General features: G+C 41.9%; 1 protein-coding gene across 1 annotated transcript; it reads left to right on the top strand.

The window, feature by feature from the left end:
- Window positions 1-43: 43 nt before the first annotated feature.
- Window positions 44-27,230, top strand: LOC115170001 (probable ATP-dependent DNA helicase HFM1). Its single transcript, XM_029726193.1, has 37 exons — window positions 44-308; window positions 614-882; window positions 2,335-2,376; window positions 2,492-2,562; window positions 2,653-2,785; window positions 3,047-3,198; window positions 3,544-3,621; window positions 3,848-4,003; window positions 5,663-5,863; window positions 5,967-6,055; window positions 6,164-6,207; window positions 6,346-6,447; window positions 12,048-12,193; window positions 14,440-14,534; window positions 14,757-14,890; window positions 15,365-15,412; window positions 15,534-15,614; window positions 15,836-15,927; window positions 16,094-16,200; window positions 16,290-16,337; window positions 16,483-16,580; window positions 16,704-16,838; window positions 17,226-17,311; window positions 17,541-17,624; window positions 17,832-17,989; window positions 21,948-22,051; window positions 22,236-22,442; window positions 22,559-22,636; window positions 22,756-22,880; window positions 23,136-23,218; window positions 23,337-23,443; window positions 23,572-23,661; window positions 23,879-24,502; window positions 24,618-24,690; window positions 24,912-25,017; window positions 26,116-26,255; window positions 26,381-27,230. Exons 1-37 carry the CDS (start codon window positions 181-183, stop codon window positions 26,445-26,447), a joined length of 4,581 nt encoding a protein of 1,526 aa, XP_029582053.1. The 5' UTR covers window positions 44-180; the 3' UTR covers window positions 26,448-27,230.
- The last annotated feature ends 50 nt before the right edge of the window (window positions 27,231-27,280 follow it).

The raw sequence follows: 27,280 nt of genomic DNA, 5'->3' as shown, positions 1-27,280 counted from the left end.
ATCATGTCTTCTATCATCTCCAATGCAGGTTTCTCTCAGAAATTCATTCCCCCTTTGAAAAGAACAGTCGGCAATGATGGTTTCATACCAAAGAACACAGATTTTAATCAGATTACCAGTGATGGAGGAAAAGAACCTGAGCGCCAGGGCGGGTGTGCTCTCTGGTCTCAGGAAGACTTCATGAACAATTCCCAGGATTCCACAATGATCAGCAGAGGTCGAACTGAAACCCCACAGGAGTCTGGTCAAGCGCTGGAGCAGAGACATTTTCCTCTGGACTTCAGCCAAAGCCCACCTGTACGGAGAAGGTAAACCATTCAAATTAAGCTAATGAGTGTGTATACTTTGCATTCAGAATACATAGTAAATGTCAGTTGCTGTCTTTTTTTTCCTCCAACCATGTGTCTTATTCAGATACTATTGTTTTGCAATGTAATGAGTGTAAAAAATAAAATAAAAATCCCTTTATCGTACATTTGGCAAAGCCCGTCTGAAATGTAATCTTCTTTATCAAAGATATGGCTGTACTAGTTACATCATGATATGTGGAATATTACTGCAAGCACTTATGATCTATCTGCCCGTTAATGAAATCATCTTGTTCTCGTTACAGATGGTTCAAACCTCTCATTGGTCAGGTGCTGAACAGTGGCGCAGACTTGAACACCCACCACAGCCAGGCAAGACCCAGAGCACAGCAAACCTTCAACCAGGTTTCCATGGCGACAGAGCCTCGGCTGGCGAGCCAGTCAGCAGCAGGCCCCAGCCCCCTCAGCGGGCTGGGTCCGGCTGCAGCCCGGGGACCCCCACCGCAGACACCGGACAAGGGAACCAAGAGGGCTAACGTCCTCCCCATGACACCCCAGCCCCTTCAGATACAAGGTAGTACCGCACAGAAAGAAATTATATATATATACTACCATTCAAAAGTTTGGGGTCACTTAGAATGTCCTGGTTTTTGAAAGAAAAGACAGTTTTTTGTCCATTAAAATAACATCAAATTGATCAGAAATGCAGTAGACATTGTTAATGTTGTAAATGACTATTACTGCTGGAAACGACTGATTTAAAAAAAAAAATGAAATATCTACATAGGCGTACAGAGGCCCATTATCAGCAACCATCACTCCTGTGTTCCAATGGCACGTTGTGTTAGCTAATCCAAGTTGATCATTTTAAAAGGCTAATTGATCATTAGAAAACCCTTTTGCAATTATGTTAATACGGCTGAAAACTGTTGTTCTGATTTAAAGAAGCAATTAAAATGGCGTTCTTTAGACTAGTTGAGTATCTGGAGCATCAGCATTTGTGGGTTCGATTACAGGCTCAAAATGGCCAGAAACAAAGAACTTTCTTCTGAAACTCGTCAGTCTATTCTTGTTCTGAGAAATGGAGGCTATTCAATGCGAGAAATTGCCAAGAAACTGAAGATCTCGTACAACGCTGTGTACTACTCCCTTCACACAACAACGCAAACTGGCTCTAACCAGATAGAAAAAGGACTGGGAGGACCCGGTGCACAACTGAGCAAGAGGACAAGTACATTAGCGTGTCTAGTTTGAGAAACAGACGCCTCACAAGTCCTCAACTGGCAGCTTCATTAAATAGTACAGTGAAGAGGTGACTCCGGGATGCTGGCCTTCTAAGCAGAGTTGCAAAGAAAAAGCCATATCTCAGACTGACCAATAAAAAGAAAAGATTAAGATGGGCAAAAGAACAGACACTGGACAGAAGAACTCTGCCTAGAAGACCAGCATCCCGGAGTCGCCTCTTCACTGTTGACGTTGAGACTGGTGTTTTGCGGGTGCTATTTAATGAAGCTGCCAGTTGAGGACTTGTGAGGCATCTGTTTCTCAAACTAGACATGCTAATGTTCTTGCTCAGTTGTGCACCAGGGCCTCCCACTCCTCTTTCTATTCTGGTTAGTGCCAGTTTGCGCTGTTCTGTTAAGGGAGTTGTACACAGTTGTACACCAGAAACTGGGAGAGGAATTCACCTTTCAGCAGGACAATAACCTAACAGAACAGCGCAAACTGTCACTAACCAGAATAGAATATATATATATATATACATTTATTTATATTATATATTTATTTATATTATATTGATATGATGTGTTGTGTGGTAGCTGAATAATGTACTCAGGTTTAATGGTCATGCCAGCAGCTGTCACTGTTCTTTAGGGCTTGATGAGGTGAAACGAGGTGACCCCTACCCAATGCCCTCTTGGCTGTAATAGCTCACAATTACCACTAGGGGTGGCCAATATCTCCCATTTTGACTGGAATTGGTTTGGATATTGAAATATAAATAGATTTATTGCTTTCATATCAGGTACTTCTGGGCCTGGGATACTCCGACCAGTCTCTGAAATCCGTATCCTTTCTCACCCTTAGCACAAGTAATTACTGCTGAAATACATTAAACTTAAATAAATCCACAAATCTATTTTAGTTGGAATATGTTTGTATACTTAATCAAAGTAATACAGATGGAAAATTCAGATCTGTCTTCAAAGAGTTCCCTTACTTCAACTACGTCCAATCCAAAGCCCTGGACGATGTAAGTGCATCTACACTTTATTCAATCTTCAACCTTTATCATCAAAACAATATCTGTGATTGATTTCTTGGAACAAAATGCTTTTTGCAGGTTCTTTACACAGGAAAGAATGTTGTGGCTTGTGCTCCTACTGGTTCAGGTAAGACAGTGCTCTTTGAGTTGGCCATCATCCACCTGCTGATGGAAACCACAGAGCCCTGGAGAAACGTCAAAGCTGTTTATAGTAAGTAATGTCACATCAGGACCATCCGTTTCTTAGTATCATTTTACAAAGCAATAGATTACATGTACTAAGACATCAACAGCCAATCTAAAACACCATGAGCCAGTTAAAGCTACTGTATGGGTTAAGCTAGCTAACACATGCCATTTTTGACCTGATTACATTCACACTTTCAAAGTGTTCAAAATGTATATGTTGTATTTTAAGCATTTATTAAATGAAAACTGTTTATTAAATTTCATTTAATGTTATTCTCTTTAGTGGCCCCCATCAAAGCTCTATGCAGCCAGCGCTTTGAGGACTGGAAGAAGAAATTCGAGCCTCTGGGCCTGAGCTGCAAGGAGCTGACCGGAGACACAGAGATCGACGACTTCTTTGAGATTCAGGACGCCCATATCATCATGACCACACCTGTAAGTGAAAATGTATCCCAGTGTGCATGTTGCATTAAAGCACGTCACTAGCAGCCATTTTGTTTCTGTGTAATATGTAGCAGAATGATGTGGCTGATCCTGTGACCATAGCAACCATCCATTGAAGAACAAGCAGACAGGATTCCCATGTTTGTCATGCAAACAGGGCTTGGGTATACAAGAATAGATACATTTTTGTTTTGAGAGTGTGTGGATGCACTGTGTTATATCAAGATAATTCATTAGAAGATTCATTAAAAAAAACATGAACTGACCAACTGTTAATTTAACACTTCATTAACCAGTTCTCGATAAAGCTCAGACACATTTCTCTGTTCCTCCCAGGAAAAATGGGACAGCATGACCCGGAAGTGGAGGGATAACTGCCTGCTGCAGTTGGTCCGGCTTTTCCTTATTGACGAGGTCAGTGAATATGTCTAAGTCGCTACTTCATGTTCTGTTAAAAATTCCCTCAGGTATCACTGCAACCGTAGACTTGGTCAAATAACACTCTGAAACAGTTTGGACAGACTGATTGTGTTCTATTGTTTCTTAATTTGTCATTGTACTTAGTAGTGCATATCTGTCTAGTATTATGTTATGTGTTTCATTGACAACTAAATATACTCAATTTTGGCTCTGTTTCTAGGTGCACGTGGTGAAGGACACTACGCGTGGAGCGACACTAGAGGTGGTGGTGAGCAGGATGAAGGCGGTCCATGCCTACCGTGCAGCAGAGAACCCCCAGGAGGACCTCTCCATGAGATTTGTGGCTGTCTCCGCCACCATTCCCAATATCAAGGATGTAAGTGGCTGAGGGGCCAAGAGGGGTGATGGCACACTTTGGTCATATTCTAATACTCTAAAGAGGTTTCCTTCACTATAGTCCTTCTTTCCCTTTCTGATACGTGCATCTCCATCAGTGGTGGAAAAAGTACCCAACTCTTATACTTGAGTAAAAGTAAAGATACCTTAATAGAAAATGACTCAAGTAAAAGACACCCAGTAAAATACTACTTGAGTAAAAGTCAAAAGTATTTGGTTTGAAATATATATAAGTATCAAAAGTAAAAGTATAAATAATTTCAAATTCCTTATTTTAACCTCTTTGGGCTAGGGGGCAGTATTTCGTAGTCCGGATGAAAAGCACGCCCATAGTAAACTCCCTTCTACTCAGGCCCAGAAGCTAGGATATGCATATTATTAGTAGATTTGGATAGAAAACACTCTGAAGTTTCTAAAACTGTTTGAATGATGTCTGTGAGTATAACAGAACTCATATGGCAGGCGAAAACCTGAGAAAAATCCAACCAGGAAGTTTGTAGTTTTTCAAGTGATTGCGTATCCAATATACAGTGTGAATGGGGTCATATTGCACTTCCTAAGGCTTCCACTAGATTTCAACAGTCTTTAGAACGTTGTTTCATGCTTCTACTGTGAATAGGGAGAGAATAAGTGCTATTGGAATCAGGTGTCTGGAAAATTGCCATGAGCTCAGTCATGCGCGTGGCTGTGAGAGCGAGCTGAGTTCCTTTTCATTTCTTAAGACATAGGAATTGTCCGGTTGGAATATTATTGAAGATTTATGATAAAAACATCCTAAAGATTGATTCTATACATAAGAAGTAAAAGACACCCAGTAAAATACTACTTGAGTAAAAGTCTAAAAGTATTTGGTTTAAAATATATTTAAGTATCAAAAGTAAAAGTATAAATAATTTCAAATTCCTTATTTTAAGCAAACCAGATGGCACCATTTAAAAAAAAAAGTTTTTTATTTTTTTATTTTTTTTAATGGAAAGCCAGGGGCACACTCCAACATTCAGACCTAATTTACAAACGAAGCATGTGTGTTTAGTGAGTCCACAAGTTCAGAGGCAGTAAGGATGACCAGGGATGTTTGGTTGATAAGTGAGTGAATTTGAATCTTTTCCTGTCCTGCTAAGCATTCAAAATGTAACGAGTACTTTTGGGTGTCAAGGAAAATGTATGAAGTAAAAAGTACAATATTTTCTTAAGGAATGTAGTAAAGTAAAAGTAGTCAAAAATATAAATAGTAAAGTACATATAGTAGTGCTTTAAAGTATTTTTACTTAAGTACTTTACACCACTGATTTCCATCAGTGGAGGCTGCTGAGGGGAGGACGGCTCATAGCAACGGCTGGAATGGAGTCAATGGAATGGTATCAACCAACATGGAAACCATATTTGATACCATTCCATTGACTCCATTCCAGCCATTATTATGAGCCGTTCTCTCTTCAGCCTACACTGATCTCCATATATTGTTATGTTGTTCTTATCTCTCCTGTCCTGTCTCCTTCAGAAAGAGTAAGGGAATAGGAAATAGGGAAGGAGAGGAGGAGGCTTCTTGGAAGTATTGCTATTTACCAATTATCATTAAACAGAGCATTTTTTAAAGAAATTCCCTCTCCTCACTGTGTTCAATGGTTTGACATGTCAGATAGCAGACTGGCTGTGTGACAACAGAGGCCCTGCTACTTGTCTGGAGATGGATGAGAGTCACAGACCTGTAAAACTGAGGAAAGTAGTACTGGGTTTCCCCTGCAGCAGCAACCAGACTGAGTTCAAGTTCGACCTGTCACTCAACTACAAGATGGCCAACATCATCCAGACCTACTCTGACCAGAAACCAACTCTTGTTGTGAGGAACTCTCTTTGTGTGTCTGAAATGTAGACATGACCAGCACCATATTTGTAAGTATTGCCAATGTTAATAGCTCACACATGGGATTTTTTTTAAACAGTTTTGCTCAACAAGGAAAGGAGTCCAGCAGTCAGCCGCTGTTCTGGCCAAGGATGCCAGGTTCATCATGAGGATTGAGCACAAACAAAGGTTTGAGCTACTTACCTTTTTTATTCTCTACAGATGTACAGGTACTCAATACAAATGTCTTGCTGTTTAGTTTGATCTGATTGAATCGTTGGAATCTTCTGTTTGCAGGTTGATGAAGTATGCAAACTCTCTCCTGGACTCAAAACTCAGAGGTTGGTGGATAATTTAGGGTTAATAATTTATATTCCTTCTCTTTTGTATCATGTAGGCAAACATTTCTCATTGATTTGAATATAACTATTATTGCATTAGAATGTGAAATCACTAGCCCGGCGTTTTCTCTATTCCAGACCTGGTGACGTTTGGGGTTGGATTCCACCACGCCGGGGTAGACGTGTCAGACAGGAAGGTGATTGAAGAGGCCTTCACCATGGGAGACCTGCCTGTACTGTGTAAGCATTAGGACCTTCACCATGGGAGACCTGCCTGTACTGTGTAAAGGCAATCACACATCGCAACGAATGTGGATCTAGCATTCGTCTGCCCGTCGTTCAGCGAGATGCGTTTTACATGCTGACCACACCGCTCGCGTCGCGTGTGCGAGCGTTGCAAAATCAATGTACACATACAAGTTATTAAATCATTGCACACACGCTGCTCGAGCATCAGCGGGCATCTACGTAGCCAGGCACTAAAATAGAACTTGGTTCTATTTTTGACGCTTGATGTGCTGCAAGTCCTGCCTCTCCCATCTCATTGGTTTTTAGGAGCATATACCAACGTGGGTGATTGAAAGATGAACTGAGGTCCACACTCCAGTCCAGTTGGTGGTGGTAATGCACCTTAAAGTTGGTTGCCAACCACCATATAATGTCCAAAGAACAAGAAGAAGCCTGAAGGAGGAGAGATTACTAGAAACTAACTCGGTTTACCCTTTTATCTGTGGATTCATTGTCGGAGTAGAGGACCATGTGGTAAAATAACAACCCAATGTTTCATGTAAAATAACAACCCAATGTTTATATCCCAAGACAAATTAGCTAGCAACAGCAAGCTAGCTAGCTAAATTGCCATAAAAGTTTAATGCTTTTCGACCTGCCCCCAAATTAATATAGTTGGTTCAGAGTTTGTTTTGATATTTCAACCTCATGATCGCGTCTGGTGTGGGTGGACAAAATCAACATGCGCACGAGCGGTCTGGTCAGCATGTTGGACCACTCGCTATAGATGTCTGACTGCTGACATTTCTCACAGTTCGCAAATCAAGTTCAGAGGTGCTAAGTACACTCGTCCAGCAAATGCTATTGGTGTATCTGAGCCCTAACACGCTGACCAAACCACAATCGCGCACAAGTAGATTTTGTTCACCCACACCAGACGCGATCAGGACACACAGGTTGAAATGCACAAGGTCCTTTACTCTGACAATTAATCCACAGATAAAACGGTAAATCAAATTTGTTTCTCGTCATCTCTCCTCCTTCCTTCAGGCTTCTTTTTCTTTGGACTTTATATGGCGGTTGGCAACCAACTTTAAGGTGCATTACAACTACCGATGGGACTGGAGTGTGGACCTCAGTTCAGCTTTCAATCACCCACGTGGGTATATGCTCCTAAAAACCAATGAGGAGATGGGAGAAACAGGACTTGCAGCATGTTGAGCGTCACAAATAGAAGCAAGTTCTATTTTAGTGCCTGGCTACGCTGACGCTCGAGCAGTGTGTGTGCAATGATTGAATAACCTGTATGTGTACGTTTATTTTGCAATGCACGCGACGAGAGCGGTGTGTTCAGCATGTAAAGCCGTCCGCATGCTTCCCAGCCAAAACAGTTTGTGCATATATAATGATGACATTTTGTGGCGATTTGTTCGTTTGGACTTCGGCTAGGGTTTTTTCAGCTGTTCGGACAAACATTTTTTCTTGAGGCAAGCCGAGGTCGGTAGCTGAAGTCTACGACCCCTCGTCGGCAATTGGTCAACAGTAGGGCTTCTTCAATTAAATGCCTGTTGTCATTCAACGAAAGACGACTCGTCCTCATGCACATTTTTTCACTTGAGAAATACTGCACCAAACATCCTAGACAGTTGCAAAATCTCCTCTGCAAAAACGTCAAACTTTATGACATTTCTTAAGTTATCTTAGGTTACTTGACTATTTTTAGTAAATACAAATTATTAATTTCAACTGCATCAATCAACCCTTCATCGATTCCCGCTATCTAAATCTACTCATTGTTCTTTGTGTCCACAAGAGCATTATTGAGGTCGGGCACTGATGTTGGGCGATTAGGCCTGGCTCGCAGTCGGCGTTCCAATTCATCACAAAGGTGTTCGATGAGGTCAGGGCTCTGTGTAGGCCAGTCAAGTTCTTCCACACCGATCTCGACAAACCATTTCTGTATGGACCTCGCTTTGTGCACGGGGGGGCATTGTAATGCTGAAACAGGAAAGGGCCTTCCCCAAACTTTTCCCACAAAGTTGGAAGCACAGAATAGTCTAGAATGTCATTGTATGCTGTAGCGTTAAGATTTCCCTTTACTGGAAGTAAAGGGCCTAGCCCTATCCATGAAAAACAGCCTCAGACCATTATTCCTCATCATCCAAAATGTACAGTTGGCACTATGCATTGGGGCAGGTAGCATTCTCTTGGCATCCGCCAAACTCAGATTCGTCCGTCGGACTGCCAGATGGTATTATTGACTGTGTGTTTTGTTTATTCCATGTGTAACTCTGTGTTGTTGTATGTGTCGATTTGCTATGCTTTATCTTGGCCAGGTCGCGGTTGCAAATGAGAACTTGTTCTCAACTAGCCTACCTGGTTAAATAAAGGTGAAATAAAATAAAATGGTGAACCGTGATTCATCACTCCAGAGAACGCGTTTCCACTGCTCCAGATCTGATGGTGGCGAGCTTTACACCCCTCCAGGCGCCGCTTGGCATTGCGCATGGTGATCTTATGTTTGTGTGCGGCTGCTTGGCAATGGAAACCCATTTCATGAAGCTCCGATGAACAGTTATTGTGCTGAAGTTGCTTCCAGAGGCAGTTTGGAACTCGGTAGTGAGTGTCGCAACCTATGACAGACCACTTTGGTGCTGAGCCATTGTTACTCCTTGACGTTTCCAATACACAATAACAGCACTTACAGTTGACCGGGCAGCTCGAGCAGTGCAGAAATTTGAGGAACTGACTTGTTGGAACAGGGGCATCCTATGACGGTGCCACATTGAAAGTCATCGAGCTCTTCAGTAAGGCCATTCTCCTGCCAATGTTTGTTTATGGAGATTGCATGGCTGTGTGCTCAACTTTATATACCTGTCAGCAACGGGTGTGGCTGAAATAGCCGTATCCCCTAATTTGAAGGGGTGTCCACATACTTTTGTATATATAGTGTATATGTGGTAAAGTGAAAATCTGATGCCCTATAGGCTACAGTCAAAGACGACAGAACACATTTTTTGACGGGGTGCAGGATTTTTTGTTGTTGCCTGATTTAGATATTTCTGCTTATAATTGGCAACATTTTGTAAGGCTATTTGTTAGTCAACTTGGCTGTAATTAGATACATGCAGCTTCTCTTCTGTCATTATATGTTGCCCTAGAAGACTAAATAAACCCTTGCTCACCAGAATAATGTCATAGATCGATTGAAGCATTCATTCTATCTAGCTGACATCGGTAAAGTTTTCTGTCATCTTTCGCAGAGCAAAGACATTTAGGGACTGGGGAGAAAATACAACAACAAAGAAACACAGGAAAGATTTAATGTGCGAAATGTCCAAATTACATCAGTTTGACCGGTTGTAAGGGGAAATAATGCTGTGAAAACAACCCAACGTGTTTCTGATAAGATTTCAGTTTCGGCTTCGATGCATATTTAATATGGTTGAAATACTGTCAACTTTTATGAAGAGAGCACCTCTACATATGGTATCTAACTGAGCATTGCATTCTCTCAAGATGCAGAAATAAATAAATCTTATTTCTTCACAAGTCCAAATTTTGCCTACATTTAGTGCTTCGTTTTGTTTTTGCCTCTGTGGATTGAAGTTCACTTTTTTTGCTCGTTCCCAAAACCATTATTTGGCAATTGGCTGTGTAGGCTATTTAGCGTGTGTACAGTTAGGCCCTAAAGCTATGGCTTATGCACTAATTCCAGGTAGCATAAATGTGCAAAGCTGATACAGACATACCCACTACCACTCAAAGCTGTAATCGCCGCCAAAGGTGCTTCTACAAAGTATTCACTCGGGGGTGTGAATACTTATCTAACTTAGATATTTCTGTATTTCATTTTCAATAAATGTGCGCAAAAAAGCCATGTTTTTACTTGTCATTAATGGGGTATTGTGTGTAGATGGGTGAGGGTATTTTTTTTTTTTAAATCATTTTGAATTCAGGCTGTCAAGGGATATGAATACTTTCTGAAGGCAGTGTACAGTGAGGGAAAAAAGTATTTGAACCCCTGCTGATTTTGTACGTTTGCCCACTGACAAAGAAATGATCAGTCTATAATTTTAATGGTAGGTTTATTTGAACAGTGAGAGAAATAATCCAGAAAAACGCATGTCAAAAATGTTATAAATTGATTTGCATTTTAATGAGGGAAATAAGTATTTGACCCCCTCTCAATCAGAAAGATTTCTGGCTCCCAGGTGTCTTTTATACAGGTAACGAGCTGAGATTAGGAGCACACTCTTAAAGGGAGTGCTCCTAATCTCAGTTTGTTACCTGTATAAAAGACACCTGTCCACAGAAGCAATCAATCAATCAGATTCCAAACTCTCCACCATGGCCAAGACCAAAGAGCTCTCCAAGGATGTCAGGGACAAGATTGTAGACCTACACAAGGCTGGAATGGGCTACAAGACCATCGCCAAGCAGTTTGGTGAGGTGACAACAGTTGGTGCGATTATTCGCAAATGGAAGAAACACAAAAGAACTGTCAATCTCCCTCGGCCTGGGGCTCCATGCAAGATCTCACCTCTTGGAGTTGCAATGATCATGAGAACGGTGAGGAATCAGCCCAGAACTACACGGGAGGATCTTGTCAATGATCTCAAGGCAGCTGGGACCATAGTCACCAAGAAAACAATTGGTAACACACTACGCCGTGAAGGACTAAAATCCTGCAGCGCCCGCAAGGTCCCCTGCTCAAGAAAGCACATATACATGCCCATCTGAAGTTTGCCAATGAACATCTGAATGATTCAGAGGACAACTGGGTGAAAGTGTTGTGGTCAGATGAGCCCAAAATGGAGCTCTTTGGCATCAACTCAACTCGTCGTGTTTGGAGCAGGAGGAATGCTGCGTATGACCCCAAGAACACCATCCCCACCGTCAAACATGGAGGTGGAAACATTATGCTTTGGGGGTGTTTTTCTGCTAAGGGGACAGGACAACTTCACCGCATCAAAGGGACGATGGACGGGGCCATGTACCGTCAAATCTTGGGTGAGAACCTCCTTCCCTCAGCCAGGGCATTGAAAATGGGTCGTGGATGGGTATTCCAGCATGACAATGACCCAAGGCAATGACAATGACACACGGCCAAGGCAACAAAGGAGTGGCCCAAGAAGAAGCACATTAAGGTCCTGGAGTGGCCTAGCCAGTCTCCAGACCTTAATCCCATAGAAAATCTGTGGAGGGAGCTGAAGGTTCGAGTTGCCAAACGTCAGCCTCAAAACCTTAATGACTTGGAGAAGATCTGCAAAGAGGAGTGGGACAAAATCCCTCCTGAGATGTGTGCAAACCTGGTGACCAACTACAAGAAACGTCTGACCTCTGTGATTGACAACAAGGGTTTTGCCACCAAGTATTAAGTCATGTTTTGCAGAGGGGTCAAATACTTATTTCCCTCATTAAAATCCAAATCCTTTTATAACATTTTTGACATGCGTTTTTCAGGATTTCTTTGTTGTTATTTTGTCTCTCACTGTTCAAATAAACCTACCATTAAAATTATAGACTGATCATTTCTTTGTCAGTGGGCAAACGTACAAAATCAGCAGGGGATCAAATACTTTTTTCCCTCACTGTATGTGGTTTCTTAGTTACAACCAGTACTCTGGCGATGGGGGTGAACCTACCAGCCCACCTGGTGGTGATCAAGTCCACCATGCACTACATCGGGGGCGCCTGCAAGGAGTACAGCGACGCCGACATGCTGCAGATGATTGGCCGAGCAGGCCGGCCACAGGTACAGATTATAGACACGCCCTCTAGTCCCAGCATCCTTAGCACCACAGGATACAAATCATAGTCCAAAACCAGCTCCTATTTTTATATTTTACCTTTATTTAACTAGGCAAGTCAGTTAAGAACAAATTCTTATTTACAATGATGGCCTAGGAACAGTGGGTTAACTGCCTTGTTCAGGGGTAGAACGACACATTTTTGCCTTGTCAGCTCGATCTAGCAACCTTTCGGTTACTGGCCCAATGCTTTAACCACTAGGCTACCTGCTGCCCCAGCGGGCAAAACTAGTTGCCTGCTATGCATTAGGAAAAACTAGTTGAAATTAGGTAATTACAAAGTGTTATGTTCATTATGACATTTCTGCTAGTTTTGCTTGATTTGTAGCCAGTGCCCATTCTGTATTTTCATATCTGAGTGCATTGGATAAGAAAACGAGTCATAGTTTTTTCACAATATACAGTGCCTTGCAAAAGTATTCAGACCACTTGGATTTCTTCATTTTATTGTGTTACAAAGTGGGATTATAATTGAGTTGTCATTTTTTGTCAACAATCTACACAAAATGCACTGTCAAAGTGGAAGAAAAATGTATAACTACAAAATATAGCCGTTGCATAAGTATTCAGCTCCCTGAGTCAATACACATTAGAAACACATTTGGCATCAATTACAGATGTGAGTCTTCTTGGGTAAGTCTATAAGAGCTTTGCACACCTGGATTGTGCAATATTTGCCCATTATTCTTTTCAAAATTCTTCAAGCTCTGTCAATGTGTTGGGGATCATGGCTAGACAGCAAGTTTTGCCATAGATATTCAAGCAGATTTAAGTCAAAACTTTAACTTGGCCACTCAAAAACATTCCCTGTCTTCTTGGTAAGCAACTCCTGTGTAGATTTGGCCTTATGTTGTAGGTTATTGTCCTGCTGAAAGGTGAATTCCTCTCCCAGTTTCTGGTGTACAACTGTGTACAACTCCCTTCACAGAACAACTCAAACGGGCTCTAACCAGAATAGAAAGACGAGTGGGAGGCCCCGGTGCACAACTGAGCAAGAGGACAAGCACATTAGATAGTCTAGTTTGAGAAACAGACGCCTCACAAGTCCTCAACTGGCAGCTTCATTAAATAGTACCCGCAAAACACCAGTCTCAACGTCATCATTGAAGAGGCGACTCCGGGACGCTGGCCTTCTAAGCAGAGTTGCAAAGAAAAAGCCATATCTCAGACTGGCCAATAAAAATAAAAGATTAAGATGGGCAAAAGAACACAGACACTGGACAGAGGAACTCTGCCTAGAAGACCAGCATCTCGGAGTCGCCTCTTCACTGTTGACGTTGAGACTGGTGTTTTGCGGGTACTATTTAATGAAGCTGCCAGTTGAGGACTTGTGAGGCGTCTGTTTCTCAAACTAGACTATCTAATGTGCTTGTTCTCTTGCTCAGTTGTGCACCGGGGCCTCCCACTCGTCTTTCTATTCTGGTTAGAGCCCGTTTGAGTTGTTCTGTGAAGGGCGTTGTACACAGCGTTGTACGAGATCTTCAGTTTCTTGGCAATTTCTCGCATGGAATAGCCTCCATTTCTCAGAACCAGAATAGACTGACGAGTTTCAGAAGAAAGTTCTTTGTTTCTGGCCATTTTGAGCCTGTAATTGAACCCACAAATGCTGATTCTCCAGATACTCAACTAGTCTAAAGAAAGCCAGTTTTATTGCTTCTTTAATCAGAACCGTTTTCAGCTGTGCTAACATAATTGCGAAAGGGTTTTCTAATGATCAATTAGCCTTTTAAAAGGATCAACTTGGATTAGCTAACACAACGTGCCATTGAAAAACAGGAGTGATGGTTACTGATAATGGGCCTCTGTACGCCTATGTAGATATTCCATTAAAAATCTGCCGTTTCCAGCTACAATAGTCATTTACAACATTAACATCTGCACTGTATTTCTGATCAATTTGATGTTATTTTAATGGACAAAAAAAATGCTTTTCTTTCAAAAACAAGGACATTTCTAAGTGATCCAAACATTTTGAACAGTAGTGTAAATGTTTTCTTCCACTTTGACATTACAGAGTATTTTGTGTAGATTGTTGACAAAAATGGCAATTAAATCGGTTTTAATCCCACTTTGTAACCAAGGGGTCTAAATACGTTTGCAAGGCACTGTATCCATGGCAGCAGTGTCACTGAAAGTGGACGGTCCATTGATTTGATTTAAGCGTTTGACTCTGAATTATTTTCCTCTCCAGTTTGATACGTCAGCAACCGCAGTGATCATGACCAAGACTCACACCAAAGACAAGTACATGCAGTTCATGAATGGGGCAGAAATTATTGAGAGCAGGTATAGTGATGGGTTACTTCTACTGTACAGTGTCAATCAAAGTTCCACAACACTTGTTTCAGAGTGTAGCTTATATGATTGGTTTTACATTAATTTGTATGATACAGTACATTGTGATGATGATTGTTTGACTACATAAACCGGTACCTTTCTTTAAATCTCTGTTTGATTTCATACACTTTGTGGTTCACATTGAGGTTGAAGTATTTTTGTCCTCCACAGCCTGCACACCCACCTTGTGGAGCACCTGAACGCTGAGATCGTCCTCCACACCATCTCAGACGTCAACATGGCCCTGGACTGGATCCGCTCCACCTTCCTCTACATCAGAGCACTGAAGAACCCCAAACACTATGGTAAGTACACACAGATTGGACATCACCCAGTCATTATTAGCATTAGCTAGCATCGTTAGCATGGATGATAGTCTATTTCAGCACCAGTCAGCTACATCGTTAGCATGGATGCTCGACTATTTCAGTATGAACGAGTTAGCCTAGCACCCATGCTAACAATCTATTTCAATATTAACCAGTTAGCCTAGCACCCATGCTAACAATATATTTCAGCAGTAGTCAGCTACATCATTAGCATGGATGCTAGGCTATTTCATTATTAACCAGTTAGATTCCCAGTATGGGTGCTAGGCTATTTCAGTATTAACAGTTAGATTGTTAACATGGATGCTAGCTTATTATAGTACAGTTAATAGCATGTACTTAGAATATCTCACTACATCCTTACAACAGTTTCTCAAACGTCATAAATGTCACAGACATACATTGGCACATCATACGTGAGAAAACAACTGTCCATACTTTTTGTTGCAGGTTTTTCCACCGACTTGGACCGATGTGGGATCGAAGCCAAATTGCAAGGTGTGGCATTCCTGTGTTTTCTTTGTTAATATGGACTTTGTATCTGAAAACACAGAACATCTCTATCATGTGTTCGTGTAGTAACTAACTGTATTATGTCTCTCCATACTCTCTGCTCCAGAGCTCTGTCTGAAGAACCTGAACTCCCTGGCCTCCATTGGTCTGGTCTCCATGGATGAGGATGTCAACATCAAAGCTACAGGTTGAGAGAGGCAACCCATTTTGGTTTTTGCGTGGCCACTATGGCCTTTTACTGTTTGTTTCATTAGTTATAATCAGAAGTGTACAACAACTAACAAACCCTGTACATGTTTGTTGTTATTCAATACAGATATCTCCTACATTTGCTTTCCAGCATCGAAAAGCCGTTGTACTCAAGTCTGTTCTTTTCTTGACATGTGTAATTGTGCTCATCCCCTACAGAGGCAGGCAGGTTGATGGCCAGGTACTGTGTGGCATTTGACACCATGAAGCAGTTCAGCAAGGTGACTGGCACTGAGACCTTACCTGAGCTGGTAGGTATACAGTAATACGGTAACACTGTAGCATCTCTCATATGCACATACACTGTTTTTATTGAGTTTCTGTATTGTGTTGTTTGTTACATAGGAAATTAGATGAGTTGAGTAGATTTTGTATTGAGAATCCCACTGAAATGGAAGCTGGCTCTTCTTCAAACAGATAGAATTGATGGCGAAGGGCAAAGAGTTCACTGACGTGCAGCTGAGAGTGAACGAGAAGAGAACTCTGAACACGTTGAACAAGGACAAGAACAGGATCACAATCAGGTTAGAGTACAATCCAATGATACATTGTAAGAAGAGGTGAAGTGACATACAAAAAATGTAAATGCTCATATCTGGCCTTTTTTATCCAGGTATCCCATGGAGGGAAAGATCAAAAACAATGAGATGAAGGTGAACTGGTAAGTCAAGCAGAGGCCCGTACAGTGTACCAACATGAGAAGATGGAGGATGACATTGACGCCACCATGTATTCCCTTTGGGTGAATCTCAAAATTATTTTCTTGAACTTCGTCTCTTTCCCACTATACCCGTCTTTCACCTCAGCTTGATTCAGGCCCAGTTTGGCTCCATTCCAATCCAAGAGTTTGGACTCACACAAGACACTGGTAGAATCTTCCGGAATGGAGTCCGAATCAGCAGATGTAAGTCATCAATCACTTAACATTTTGATAGTAGAAGATGGTTTGCATTGAGCCTTGTCTGATAAGCAAGCTTCCTTTGAAAAAACACTCTTTGATCCAAGATGTGTTTTGATTACGAACCAGGTTTGGCAGAGTTTCTAAACCAGCGCTCCAAGACAGGCTTCTCTGCTCTGCTCAACTCCCTGATACTGGCCAAGTGCTTCAGTGCCAAGCTGTGGGAGGACTCTCCTTACGTCTCAAAGCAGCTGGAGAAAATAGGTAGGAAGACATTGAAACATGACAAAGAAAATACTGTCAATGCTTGTGGAAAATGTGTAGTTAATGGTTACTATGCTGTTACTATGTTCAGAGACCCTTTTTAAGAAATCTATTGACCAACTGATTTATTCCTAGACAAATTAAAGTAGTATAGTTGCTGTGAGCATAGAAATATAGTGGTCCCGTGTGGCTCAGTTGGTAGAGCCACACGGGTTGTACTGGTCCCGTGGGGGACCAGTACAAAAATGTATGCACTCACTACTGTAAGTCTGCTAAATTAGAAATGTATATGGAATAATGAGGCTTATTCATTAAAATGATAAATGAGATTCTATTTATAATATAATTATATATGTCTGTAATGGCACAAATGACTATCTGTTCCAGGGTTGACTCTTTCAGCCGCCATGGTGAACGCTGGGCTCACCACCTTCAATAAGATAGAGAAGACCAACGCCAGGGAACTGGAGCTGGTGAGCATGCAGCCTCTATAGATGACTATAACAAACAAAGTCATTCATTTAAACACCCTGTTGTTTCAATTTCTCCATGGTTTATTGACACACCCACTGAAACAAAAATGCAGTTTCATGGCTTTCAATTAAATCAGTCTTTCAAATGTTATTCATAAAGCCCCTTTCTACGTCAAGAGTCGTCACAAAGTGCTTTCACATACAATAAATGCAAATATTTGCTGTCTAGATCGTCAACAGACATCCTCCATTCGGAAACCAAATCAGAGAGGCTATCATCAATCTTCCCAAGTATGAAGTTCGTTTGGAGCAGGTAAAAACCTTTGCTTTAGTTTAATTTTTGTTCGAACGGAAAAGGTGATTAAGATTAATCATTGTAGCAATATTTGGTGTCGGGACATAACAGAATTTTTTCCACTTATATCATTTAATATTATGGCTGAGTATCTTTTCAATTACTGATCAATTAATACATCTCCCCAACAACCTTTGATTTCATTTTTTATTTCTCGCGTTTTAGCTTCCAAGATACAACGTCGCCACCGCAGAGATTGTCGTGACTGTGAACGTGAAGAACCACGAACAGCTGCTGTCAAAGAGAACTGCTCCTGACCACCACTATGTCACCATGATCATCGGGGACTGTGACAACAACGTGGTCTTCCTGCAAAAACTCACGTAAGATAAGGAGGACTGACATTTCGAGTCACACACACACACACACAGACTGATACATGCATAGAGACACACTTTATCTAAAGCTTGCCGGTAGAGACAACTTGTTAAAAGCGTATTGTATGATGTTTTAAAAGTTCATATGTGATAACAAGTTATAAAGCATTATACCTGCAGGCAGGGTTCCCCAAAGGGCCAAAATTGGCCCGTGGGGGGTTTTATTTGGCCCCCAAGTTTAAGCAACAAAACAAATACTAATATTCATTCAAGGGTTTTTCTTTATTTTTTACTATTTTCTACATTGTAGAATAATAGTGAAGACATCAAACCTATGAAATAACACATGGAATATTTTAGATTCTTCAAAGTAGCCACCCTTTGCCTTGATGACAGCACACTCTTGGCATTCTCTCAACCAGCTTTATGAGGTAGTCACCTGGAATGCATTTCAATTAACAGGTGTGTCTTGTTAAAAGTTAAATAGTGGAATTTATTTCCTTCTTAATGCGTTTGAGCCAGTCAGTTGTGTTGTGACAAGGTAGGGGTGGTATACAGAAGATGGACCTATTTGGTAAAAGGCCAAGTCCATATTACGGCAAGAACAGCTCAAATAAGCAAAGAGAAACGACAGTGCATCATTACTTTAAGACATGAAGGTCAGTCAGTCCGGAAAATGTCAAGAACTTCGAAAGTTTCTTCAAGTGCAGTCGCAAAAACCATCCAGCGCTATGATGAAACTGGCTCTCATGAGGACCGCCACAGGAAAGGAAGACCCAGAGGTACCTCTGCTGCAGAGGATAAGTTCATTAGAGTTATCAGCCTCAGAAATTGCTGCCCAAATAAATGCTTCACAGAGTTCAAGTAACAGACACATCTCAACAACAACTGTTCAGAGGAGACTGCGTGAATCAGGCCTTCCTGGTTGAATTGCTGAAAAGAAACCACTACTAAAGGACACCAATAAGAAGAAGAGACTTGCTTAGGCCAAGAAACACGAGCAATGGACATTAGACCGGTGGAAATCTGTCCTTTGGTCTGATGAGTCCAAATGTTAGATTTTTGGTTCCAATCGCTGTGTCTTTGTGAGACGCAGAGTAGGTAAATGGATGATCTCTGCATGTGTGGTTCCCACCGTGAAGCATGGAGGAGATGGTGTGGGGGTGGTTTGCTGGTGACACTGTCTATGGTTTATTTAGAATTCAAGGCACTCTTAACCAGCATGGCTACCACAGCATTCTGCAGCGATACGCCATCCCATCTGGTTTGTTCTTAGTGGGACTATCATTCGTTTTTCAACAGGACAATGACCGAACACACCTCCAGGCTGTGTAAGGGCTATTTGACCAAGAAGGAGAGCTGCATCAGATGACCTGACCTCCACAATCACCCGACCTCAACCCAATTGATATGGTTTGGGATGAGTTGGACCACAGAGTGAAGGAAAAGCAGCCAACAAGTGCTCAGCGTATGTAGGAACTCCTTCAAGACTGTTGGAAAAGCATTCTAGGTGAAGCTGGTTGAGAGAAAGTGTGCAAAGCTGTCATCAAGGCAAAGGTTGGTTACTTTGAAGAATCTCAAATCTAAAATATTTTGATTTGTTTAATACTTTTTTGGTGACTACATGATTCCATATGTGTTATTTCACAGTTTTGATGTCTTCACTGTTATTCTACAATGTAGAAAATAGTAAAAAATAAAGAAAAACCCTTGAATGAGTAGGTGTGTCCAAACTTTTGACTGGTACTGTATATTAATGTCTGTTAATTTTGTTGTGAGTTTTCACTGTAAAAACACCAAGAAATAGCTGCAAGTGGTTTTAATTTAAGAAATCCTTTCCAGGTATTCCCACCCATAATAGAGAGACACATCATCTTATACAAATGTAAACAAGGTTTGAAATGATTATGTTTCAATCATACATATCTGTTTGGGATTCTTGCAGTCAATTTGCGGTCTAAAATGCTGATTGGCTGACAGCCGTGGTATACCAGACCGTATACCACGGGTATGACAAAACAGTTATTTTTACTGCTAATTTTGTTGGTAACCAGGTTATAATAGCAACAAGGCACCTCAGAGGTTTGTGGTATATGGCCAATATACCACGGCAAAGGGCTGTATCCAGGCACTCTGCGTTGGCGCGGTATATTGGCCATACAGTGAGGGGAAAAATAATTTGATCCCCTGCTGATTTTGTACGTTTGCCCACTGACAAAGAAATGATCAGTCTATAATTTTAATGGTAGGTTTATTTGAACAGTGAGAGACAGAATAACAACAAAAAAATCCTGAAAAACGCATGTCAAAAATGTTATAAAATGATTTGCATTTTAATGAGGGAAATATGTATTTCACCCTTCTGCAAAACATGACTTAATACTTGGTGGCAAAACCCTTGTTGGCAATCACAGAGGTCAGACGTTTCTTGTAGTTGGTCACCAGGTTTGCACACATCTCAGGAGGGATTTTGTCCCACTACTCTTTGCAGATCTTCTCCAAGTCATTAAGGTTTTGAGGCTGACGTTTGGCAACTCGAACCTTCAGCTCCCTCCACAGATTTTCTATGGGATTAAGGTCTGGAGACTGGCTAGGCCACTCCAGGACCGTAATGTGCTTCTTCTTGGGCCACTCCTTTGTTGCCTTGGCCGTGTGTTTTGGGTTATTGTCATGCTGGAATACCCATCCACGACCCATTTTCAATGCCCTGGCTGAGGGAAGGAGGTTCTCACCCAAGATTTGACGGTACATGGCCCCGTCCATCGTCCCTTTGATGCGGTGAAGTTGTCCTGTCCCCTTAGCAGAAAAACACCCCCAAAGCATAATGTTTCCACCTCCATGTTTGACGGTGGGGATGGTGTTCTTGGGGTCATACGCAGCATTCCTCCTCCTCCAAACACGGCGAGTTGAGTTGATGCCAATGAGCTCCATTTTGGTCTCATCTGACCACAACACTTTCACCCAGTTGTCCTCTGAATCATTCAGATGTTCATTGGCAAACTTCAGATGGGCATGAATATGTGCTTTCTTGAGCAGGGGGACCTTGCGGGCGCTGCAGGATTTCAGTCCTTCACGGCGTAGTGTGTTACCAATTGTTTTCTTGGTGACTATGGTCCCAGCTGCCTTGAGATCATTGACAAGATCCTCCCGTGTAGTTCTGGGCTGATTCCTCACCGTTCTCATGATCATTGCAACTCCACGAGGTGAGATCTTGCATGGAGCCCCAGGCCGAGGGAGATTGACAGTTCTTTTGTGTTTCTTCCATTTGCGAATAATCGCACCAACTGTTGTCACCTTCTCACCAAGCTGCTTGGCGATGGTCTTGTAGCCCATTCCAGCCTTGTGTAGGTCTACAATCTTGTCCCTGACATCCTTGGAGAGCTCTTTGGTCTTGGCCATGGTGGAGAGTTTGGAACCTGATTGATTGAGTGCTTCTGTGGACAGGTGTCTTTTATACAGGTAACAAACTGAGATTAGGAGCACTCCCTTTAAGAGTGTGCTCCTAATCTCAATCTTTCTGATTGAGAGGGGGTCAAATACTTATTTCCCTCATTAAAATGCAAATCAATTTATAACATTTTTGACATGCGTTTTTCTGGATTTTTTAGTTGTTATTCTGTCTCTCACTATTCAAATAAACCTACCATTAAAATTATAGACTGATAATTTCTTTGTCAGTGGGCAAACGTACAAAATCAGCAGGGGATTAAATACTTTTTTCCATTACTGTATACCACACCGCCTTTGGGCCTTATTGCTTAATTATGTTCCGGACCCCTGACCATTCGCTCAAGAAAGAAAATCGTCCCGCGGCTGAATCTAGTTGATGATTCCTGCCTGCAGGCTTTAGGTAATGTGTTACCGTCATACACTCAGACAGGGAAAACAGTGAAAGAAAGAGAGCAAGACCAAGAAAGAGAAAGAGTGATGAAATGGAGAGTGACTGTGTTGTGTGTTCCTCCAGAGACTTGATGCTGTTGAAGTCAGGAAGCTGGTCAAAGAAGATCGAAGTTGCGAAAGCCTCCAAAGGAGAGGATATCAATGTGAATCTGGTCAGCTCAGAATACGGTCAGGCAGCTAACTATCAGGACATTTTTCTCTCACTTTTATTATAGATTTGTGTTCAAATACATTTCTACAAACTGCTTCAAACTTGTAAAAGGCAGTTTAAGTAGAGTGGAATTGTTTAATTGAGATTTATTAAAAGTAAGAATATATTCTATTAAGTACATTGAGATCTTCCTCTCTTCAGTGGGGTTGGACATTCAACAGAAGTTTAGTCCCTTCTTCTCTGGACCGAAGAGGTACGGAGCTGAATCACGCACACCTGAGCAACATAACACCGTGCAGCAAGCACAGGCTAATGCTCAGAGATCACAGGGTGCAACACAGAGAACACAGCCAACAGCTCAGGAAACACAGAAAAGAAACTCCACATCCACATGTGCCACAGAAAAGGGTAGACTTATTCAATACCTTACATTTGTATACTTTGAGCTATTGCTAAGTTGTACTTGTGGACTCACAAAGACTGTTCCAACTTCCGTTATCTTTTTTTCCCTCACTGAAATACAGGTTCCTCACAATCAGATCCAGGCAAAAGACAATGTAACCACTTATGCAAAAACAAGGATCATTGTGGCCACGACTGCTGTGAGTCATGTTTTTTGTCCTCAAACTCTCCATTGCTCAATTGACACTTAGAATCATTAAAATTGTTTATTCACAAATGATTACATTGTTTTTTCAATTTCCTCCTATCTGTTTCCCAGGTAAAAATGGAGTGCCGGGGGTTCTGAAAAGGCAGATGAATCAGAATTCGAGTTTCACCTCCTACCTCCAAGACCTGAAGACCAGGAGTGACACACTGATGGAGACACCAGTCAAACGCCTCAAGGTGGGAGAACAACTGACAACAGCTGCAGCAGTTGTTTAAAATATAACCCCTTTGGGCTAACATTCTAATTTGAGAGAGAGAGAGAGTGAGAGGCTCAAAACAAAATACTTATTCATACTGTCACATAAATCATGCATTGAAGTTAAAGACGATTGACACGTGTTTCATGATCATTTGCTGATTTGTCATCGACTAACTGAACGAGGAACTTTTACCTGAATTCATATTTCATCTGCCTGTTGCTGGTTCCTTTAGATGAGAATGAATGGCGGGATGGGAGCTGCGAACATGCAGCAGTTCTCTTATTCACCTAAGCCAATCCTACCTGCTTCTTCCAGGTACGTACCCTCCTTTACCCAAAACATTTACCCAAAACATAATTAGCTTGGAGTTAATTGATTACTAATCCAAACTGTATCTGACACATTCCAAATCTTTTCTTAACTTGTTTTGAAGGTATGAAGGTAACCAGTATGGCGCTTTGGCGAGACCACAGAGTGTAGATTCAGCTGACGACTTTGCAACACCCCAAGAGATGGCTTATGTTGTGACCTATGGCCATGGTATGTTTAGTATCGAAATGCTTCTAGAGGCTTCTAACTCCATTCACCTTCAATACAGCAGTGTGGTAGTGAAATGGTGCTAAATGGACACTTGAGAGGAGTAACTGAACATATGTGTGTCTCTACAGAGTATAATGACTACCTGGAAGACATATCTCAGACAAAGGGAGATTTGGAACCACCACCTGTTCAACTTCAAACCCTTACGGAGTTACAAAGTAGGACGTCTCAGTTACAAAAAAAAACCTATGTCATACTGTTTTTGTTGTTGTTTTTTAAGCTGTTATATCCCACGATTCCATGAAATAGACCTATTGTAGATTCAATAAAATTTACACACAGATTATTTTCTAGTAGACTACTTCCTTCAAATTTACTGCAAACGGACAATAACGTGTTCTCACAATCATAACCAATCCATATTTTTGTTTTAAGGCACTTCAATGTGGAGGAAGCCCAATGCCTACGATGGAAGATCCCTCAGCAAAAGCACCCCCCAAAGCACCCCGCAAAGCCAGAGCAGGTGTTACCCTCAGAGCCACAGCACCCGCCAGAGCAGGGGTTACCCTCAGAGTCACAGCACCCCCCAGACCCAGAGCAGGGTTTACCCTCAGAGTCACAGCACCCCCCAAAGCAGGGGTTTCCCTCAGAGTAATTGCACACCCGAGAGCAGGGGTTACTCCCAAAGTATCTCTCAGAGCCAGAGCAGATGTTACCCTCAGAGTCACAGCACCCCCCAAAGCAGGAGTTACCCTCAGAGCCACAGCCCCCCCCAGAGCCAGAGCAGGAGTTACCCTCCGAGTCAAAGCATCACCCAAACCCAGAGCAGGGGTAACAGTACCCCCCAAAACCAGAGCAGGTCTTTTTCTCCGAGTTCCATTGTAGACTTGACCGACGACAGTGGTTGCTTCTCATCGTCAATCACCCCCAGCGTGACCTTTGACCTGGGAGACGAGTGGGACGATTTTGACGACGACAACTTGGTGCACTCCAACGAGAAGCCATGCACCACTGTTGCTAAAACTAAAGGGGTGGACCTGGACTGTGATAGGCCAAAAGGTATTCTAAGAGGGAGCCATTTTTGAACATATCAATATTAAAAATGTCATTTTTTTTGTTCATTCTTTTTCAGTGGGGCAAATGATTTAATAGTTAAATGTATTGATGTTTTCAGGAAACTCCACACCACTACCATCCACTTGCTTACTGCCCAAACCCCGCTTCACTACATCTAATTCCCCACTCAGGTGAGCTCAGCTCGTAACAAACTAGGACTTCACAGTTCCACAAGCTGTCAAACCCCTGTCATTTCACTGAATGAAATATCTATAGTCTATCCCAGCGAGCAAAACTGGTTTCTGGTTGAAGAGACGTCAGTAGGAAGGAACTTGGTACTGTTGCAAATACTTGATAAATGTGACCCTGAGCAATTGATTATCAATGTTATGTAATGATTTGTGTGTCTCAGGTCGACCTCCCCAGTTGTTTCTCAGATACCAGTTACTACTCTCCCAGTCAGACCACACAACCCCCAAGGTACTGCTAGCTGGAGCCACTCTGACAACAAGGCCACAGTGAGTTACTATCTACCCATAGTATCAGTTGACTTTATCTCAATGCTGGATCTGAGGTCAACATGAAACTGACAGCAGACAAAGCCAAGGCTTCTGTTCTTATATACAATCAGAGTCTTGTTTATTAGGTTTATCTGTTCACAAAAATGGTTTGCTCCTACAGACTGAGTCACGTGGCCGTGGCTTGCTATATAAAGCAGAAAGACAGGCATCAAAGCATTCAGTTACTGTTTGATTGAATGTTAGAATGGGCAAAACAAGTGACCTAAGCGACTTTGAGAGTGGTAGGATCGGCGGTGCCAGGCGCGCCGGTTCCAGTATTAGAAACGGCCGGCCTCCTTGGCTATTCACGCACAACTGTGTCTAGGGTTTACCGAGAATGGTGCGACAAACAAAAAACATCCAGTCAGCGGCAGTCCTGTTGGTGAAAACAGCTCGTTTATGAGAGGTCGAAGGAGAAGGGAAAGAATCAGCAAATAACGGCGTGGTACAACAGTGGTGTGCAGAACGGCATCTTGGAACACACAACTCAGCTGTACTTGTCACGGATGGGCTATTGCAGCAGACAACCACACCGGGTTCCACTCCTATCAGCTAAAAATAACAAGAAGTGGGTCCAGTGGGCACATGATCACCAACACTGGACAATTGACGAGTGGAAAAACATTGCCTGGTCTGACGAATCCTGGTTCTTGTTGCGTCGTGCTGATGGCAGAGTCAGGAGTTGGCGTAAGCAGCATGAGTCCATGGACCCATCCTGCCCAATGGCGTAATAGTGCGGGGAATGTTTTCCTGGCACACCTTCGGTCCCTTGATACCAATTGAGCAAAGTTTGAACGCAATACCTTGTAGAATCCATGCCCCAAAGAATTCAGGCTATTCTGGAGTAAAACAGGGGTCCGACCCAGTACTAGATGGGTGTACCTAATAAACTGGCCACTGAGTGTAGAATGAAAAGTTACCTTTTATCACACAATTCACCTGCTTTGAAATCAAAGATAGCAGGGGATAGCAATGTTATGTTTTAGGTTTAGCAGCCCATTTGTTTCAGTACACATTTGAAAAGTAGTCTGAAACACACATCTTTGCCCTCTGCAGAGGACATTCAGTGAGCCCCCCATGAAAACACCACCCTCCTACCCAAAACAGACTGACACCAGCTTGCCCCCCCTGGGAGAACGGTTTGATTTCTTCTCAAAGACGACTATCCCAAACAATGACAATGTGACTGGCAAAAGGTAAGGAGGGACTATCGAGAAATAATACTTCATTTTCTTAACTTTTTTCATACATACTAATTGAAATCATGATTATGAATTAACTTTATATCATTGACAGACGGCATTAATCTTCATCATTGCAGGCTCCAGGGAGAGGATTACAGCAAGGAAGTGGAGGCATTCATGGGGATATTTGATGGACTATTTTAGTAGTGTTTATAGTTGTATGGACTGGTTCCATGATAATGTTTCATGGTGATTTGTCATGTTATTGTGTATGTAATTTTTTTATACTGTTATTTATACTGTTTGGTGTTTTAGATTCACTGTTAGATTTACTGTTGGTCCTATTTGAAAATGTTTATCTAGGAGTATGAACGTTCAATCGTCATTAGCAGGATTCCAAAAATGTAATATTTCTATGTACTTTATTAAATTAACACAATATTTATTCAGAGGAAGTCTGAGGGTGTAGAGAGCAATAGTAATGGTGTCATGGACCATATAATGACGTTTTATTCCCTTTAGTGGACTGTCTTTAAATTGAAGCTTGTAGCTGCATTTCCTGTGCTCACTATGGGAGAAGACAGTAGGGGATGTAACTCTGAGCTGGATGTAACATACAGTATAGCATCCAGCTCAGAGTTACATCCAGCATCCAGCTTTAGTTACATCCAGTATCCAAATCAGAGTGACATCAAGCTCACAGTTACATCCAGGATCCGGCTCAGAGTTGAATCCAGCATCCTGCTGCACTTCCTGTGCTTGCGATGGGAGAAGATGAAGAATCCAGATAGCAGTTGGTTGTTGTTACCTAAAAGTTCACCATTTCTATATTTAAAATGTTCATACCTTCATCCTGTATTTGATAGCCCTTAAGCTGGCACCATCTGTACGTATTTACGTTCCTGTATGTTTTTATATGCTTACATGTTATTAAGTAATTTCCTACTTTTTGCCTCATCAAATAAATTGCTAGCCAAACAGTCCTAACCGTTAGCGGTCAACCATTAGCCATTGCCATAGAGATGTAGTATTGTTTA

This window comes from Salmo trutta, chromosome 31, assembly GCF_901001165.1.
Source record: "Salmo trutta chromosome 31, fSalTru1.1, whole genome shotgun sequence".
Taxonomy (NCBI): Eukaryota; Metazoa; Chordata; class Actinopteri; order Salmoniformes; family Salmonidae; genus Salmo; species Salmo trutta.
The sequence above is the reverse complement of the archived record's forward strand: the minus strand, read 5'-3'. Positions and strand labels throughout refer to the sequence as shown.

Coding starts and splice junctions, on each gene's coding strand:
- LOC115170001 (XM_029726193.1), top strand. CDS start 181: ATGAACAATTCCCAGGATTCCACAATGATCAGCAGAGGTCGAACTGAA. Junction 6,448..12,047: donor GGGAGACCTGCCTGTACTGT/GTAAGCATTAGG, acceptor GTGGTTTCTTAG/TTACAACCAGTACTCTGGCG. Junction 22,443..22,558: donor CACATGTGCCACAGAAAAGG/GTAGACTTATTC, acceptor ACTGAAATACAG/GTTCCTCACAATCAGATCCA.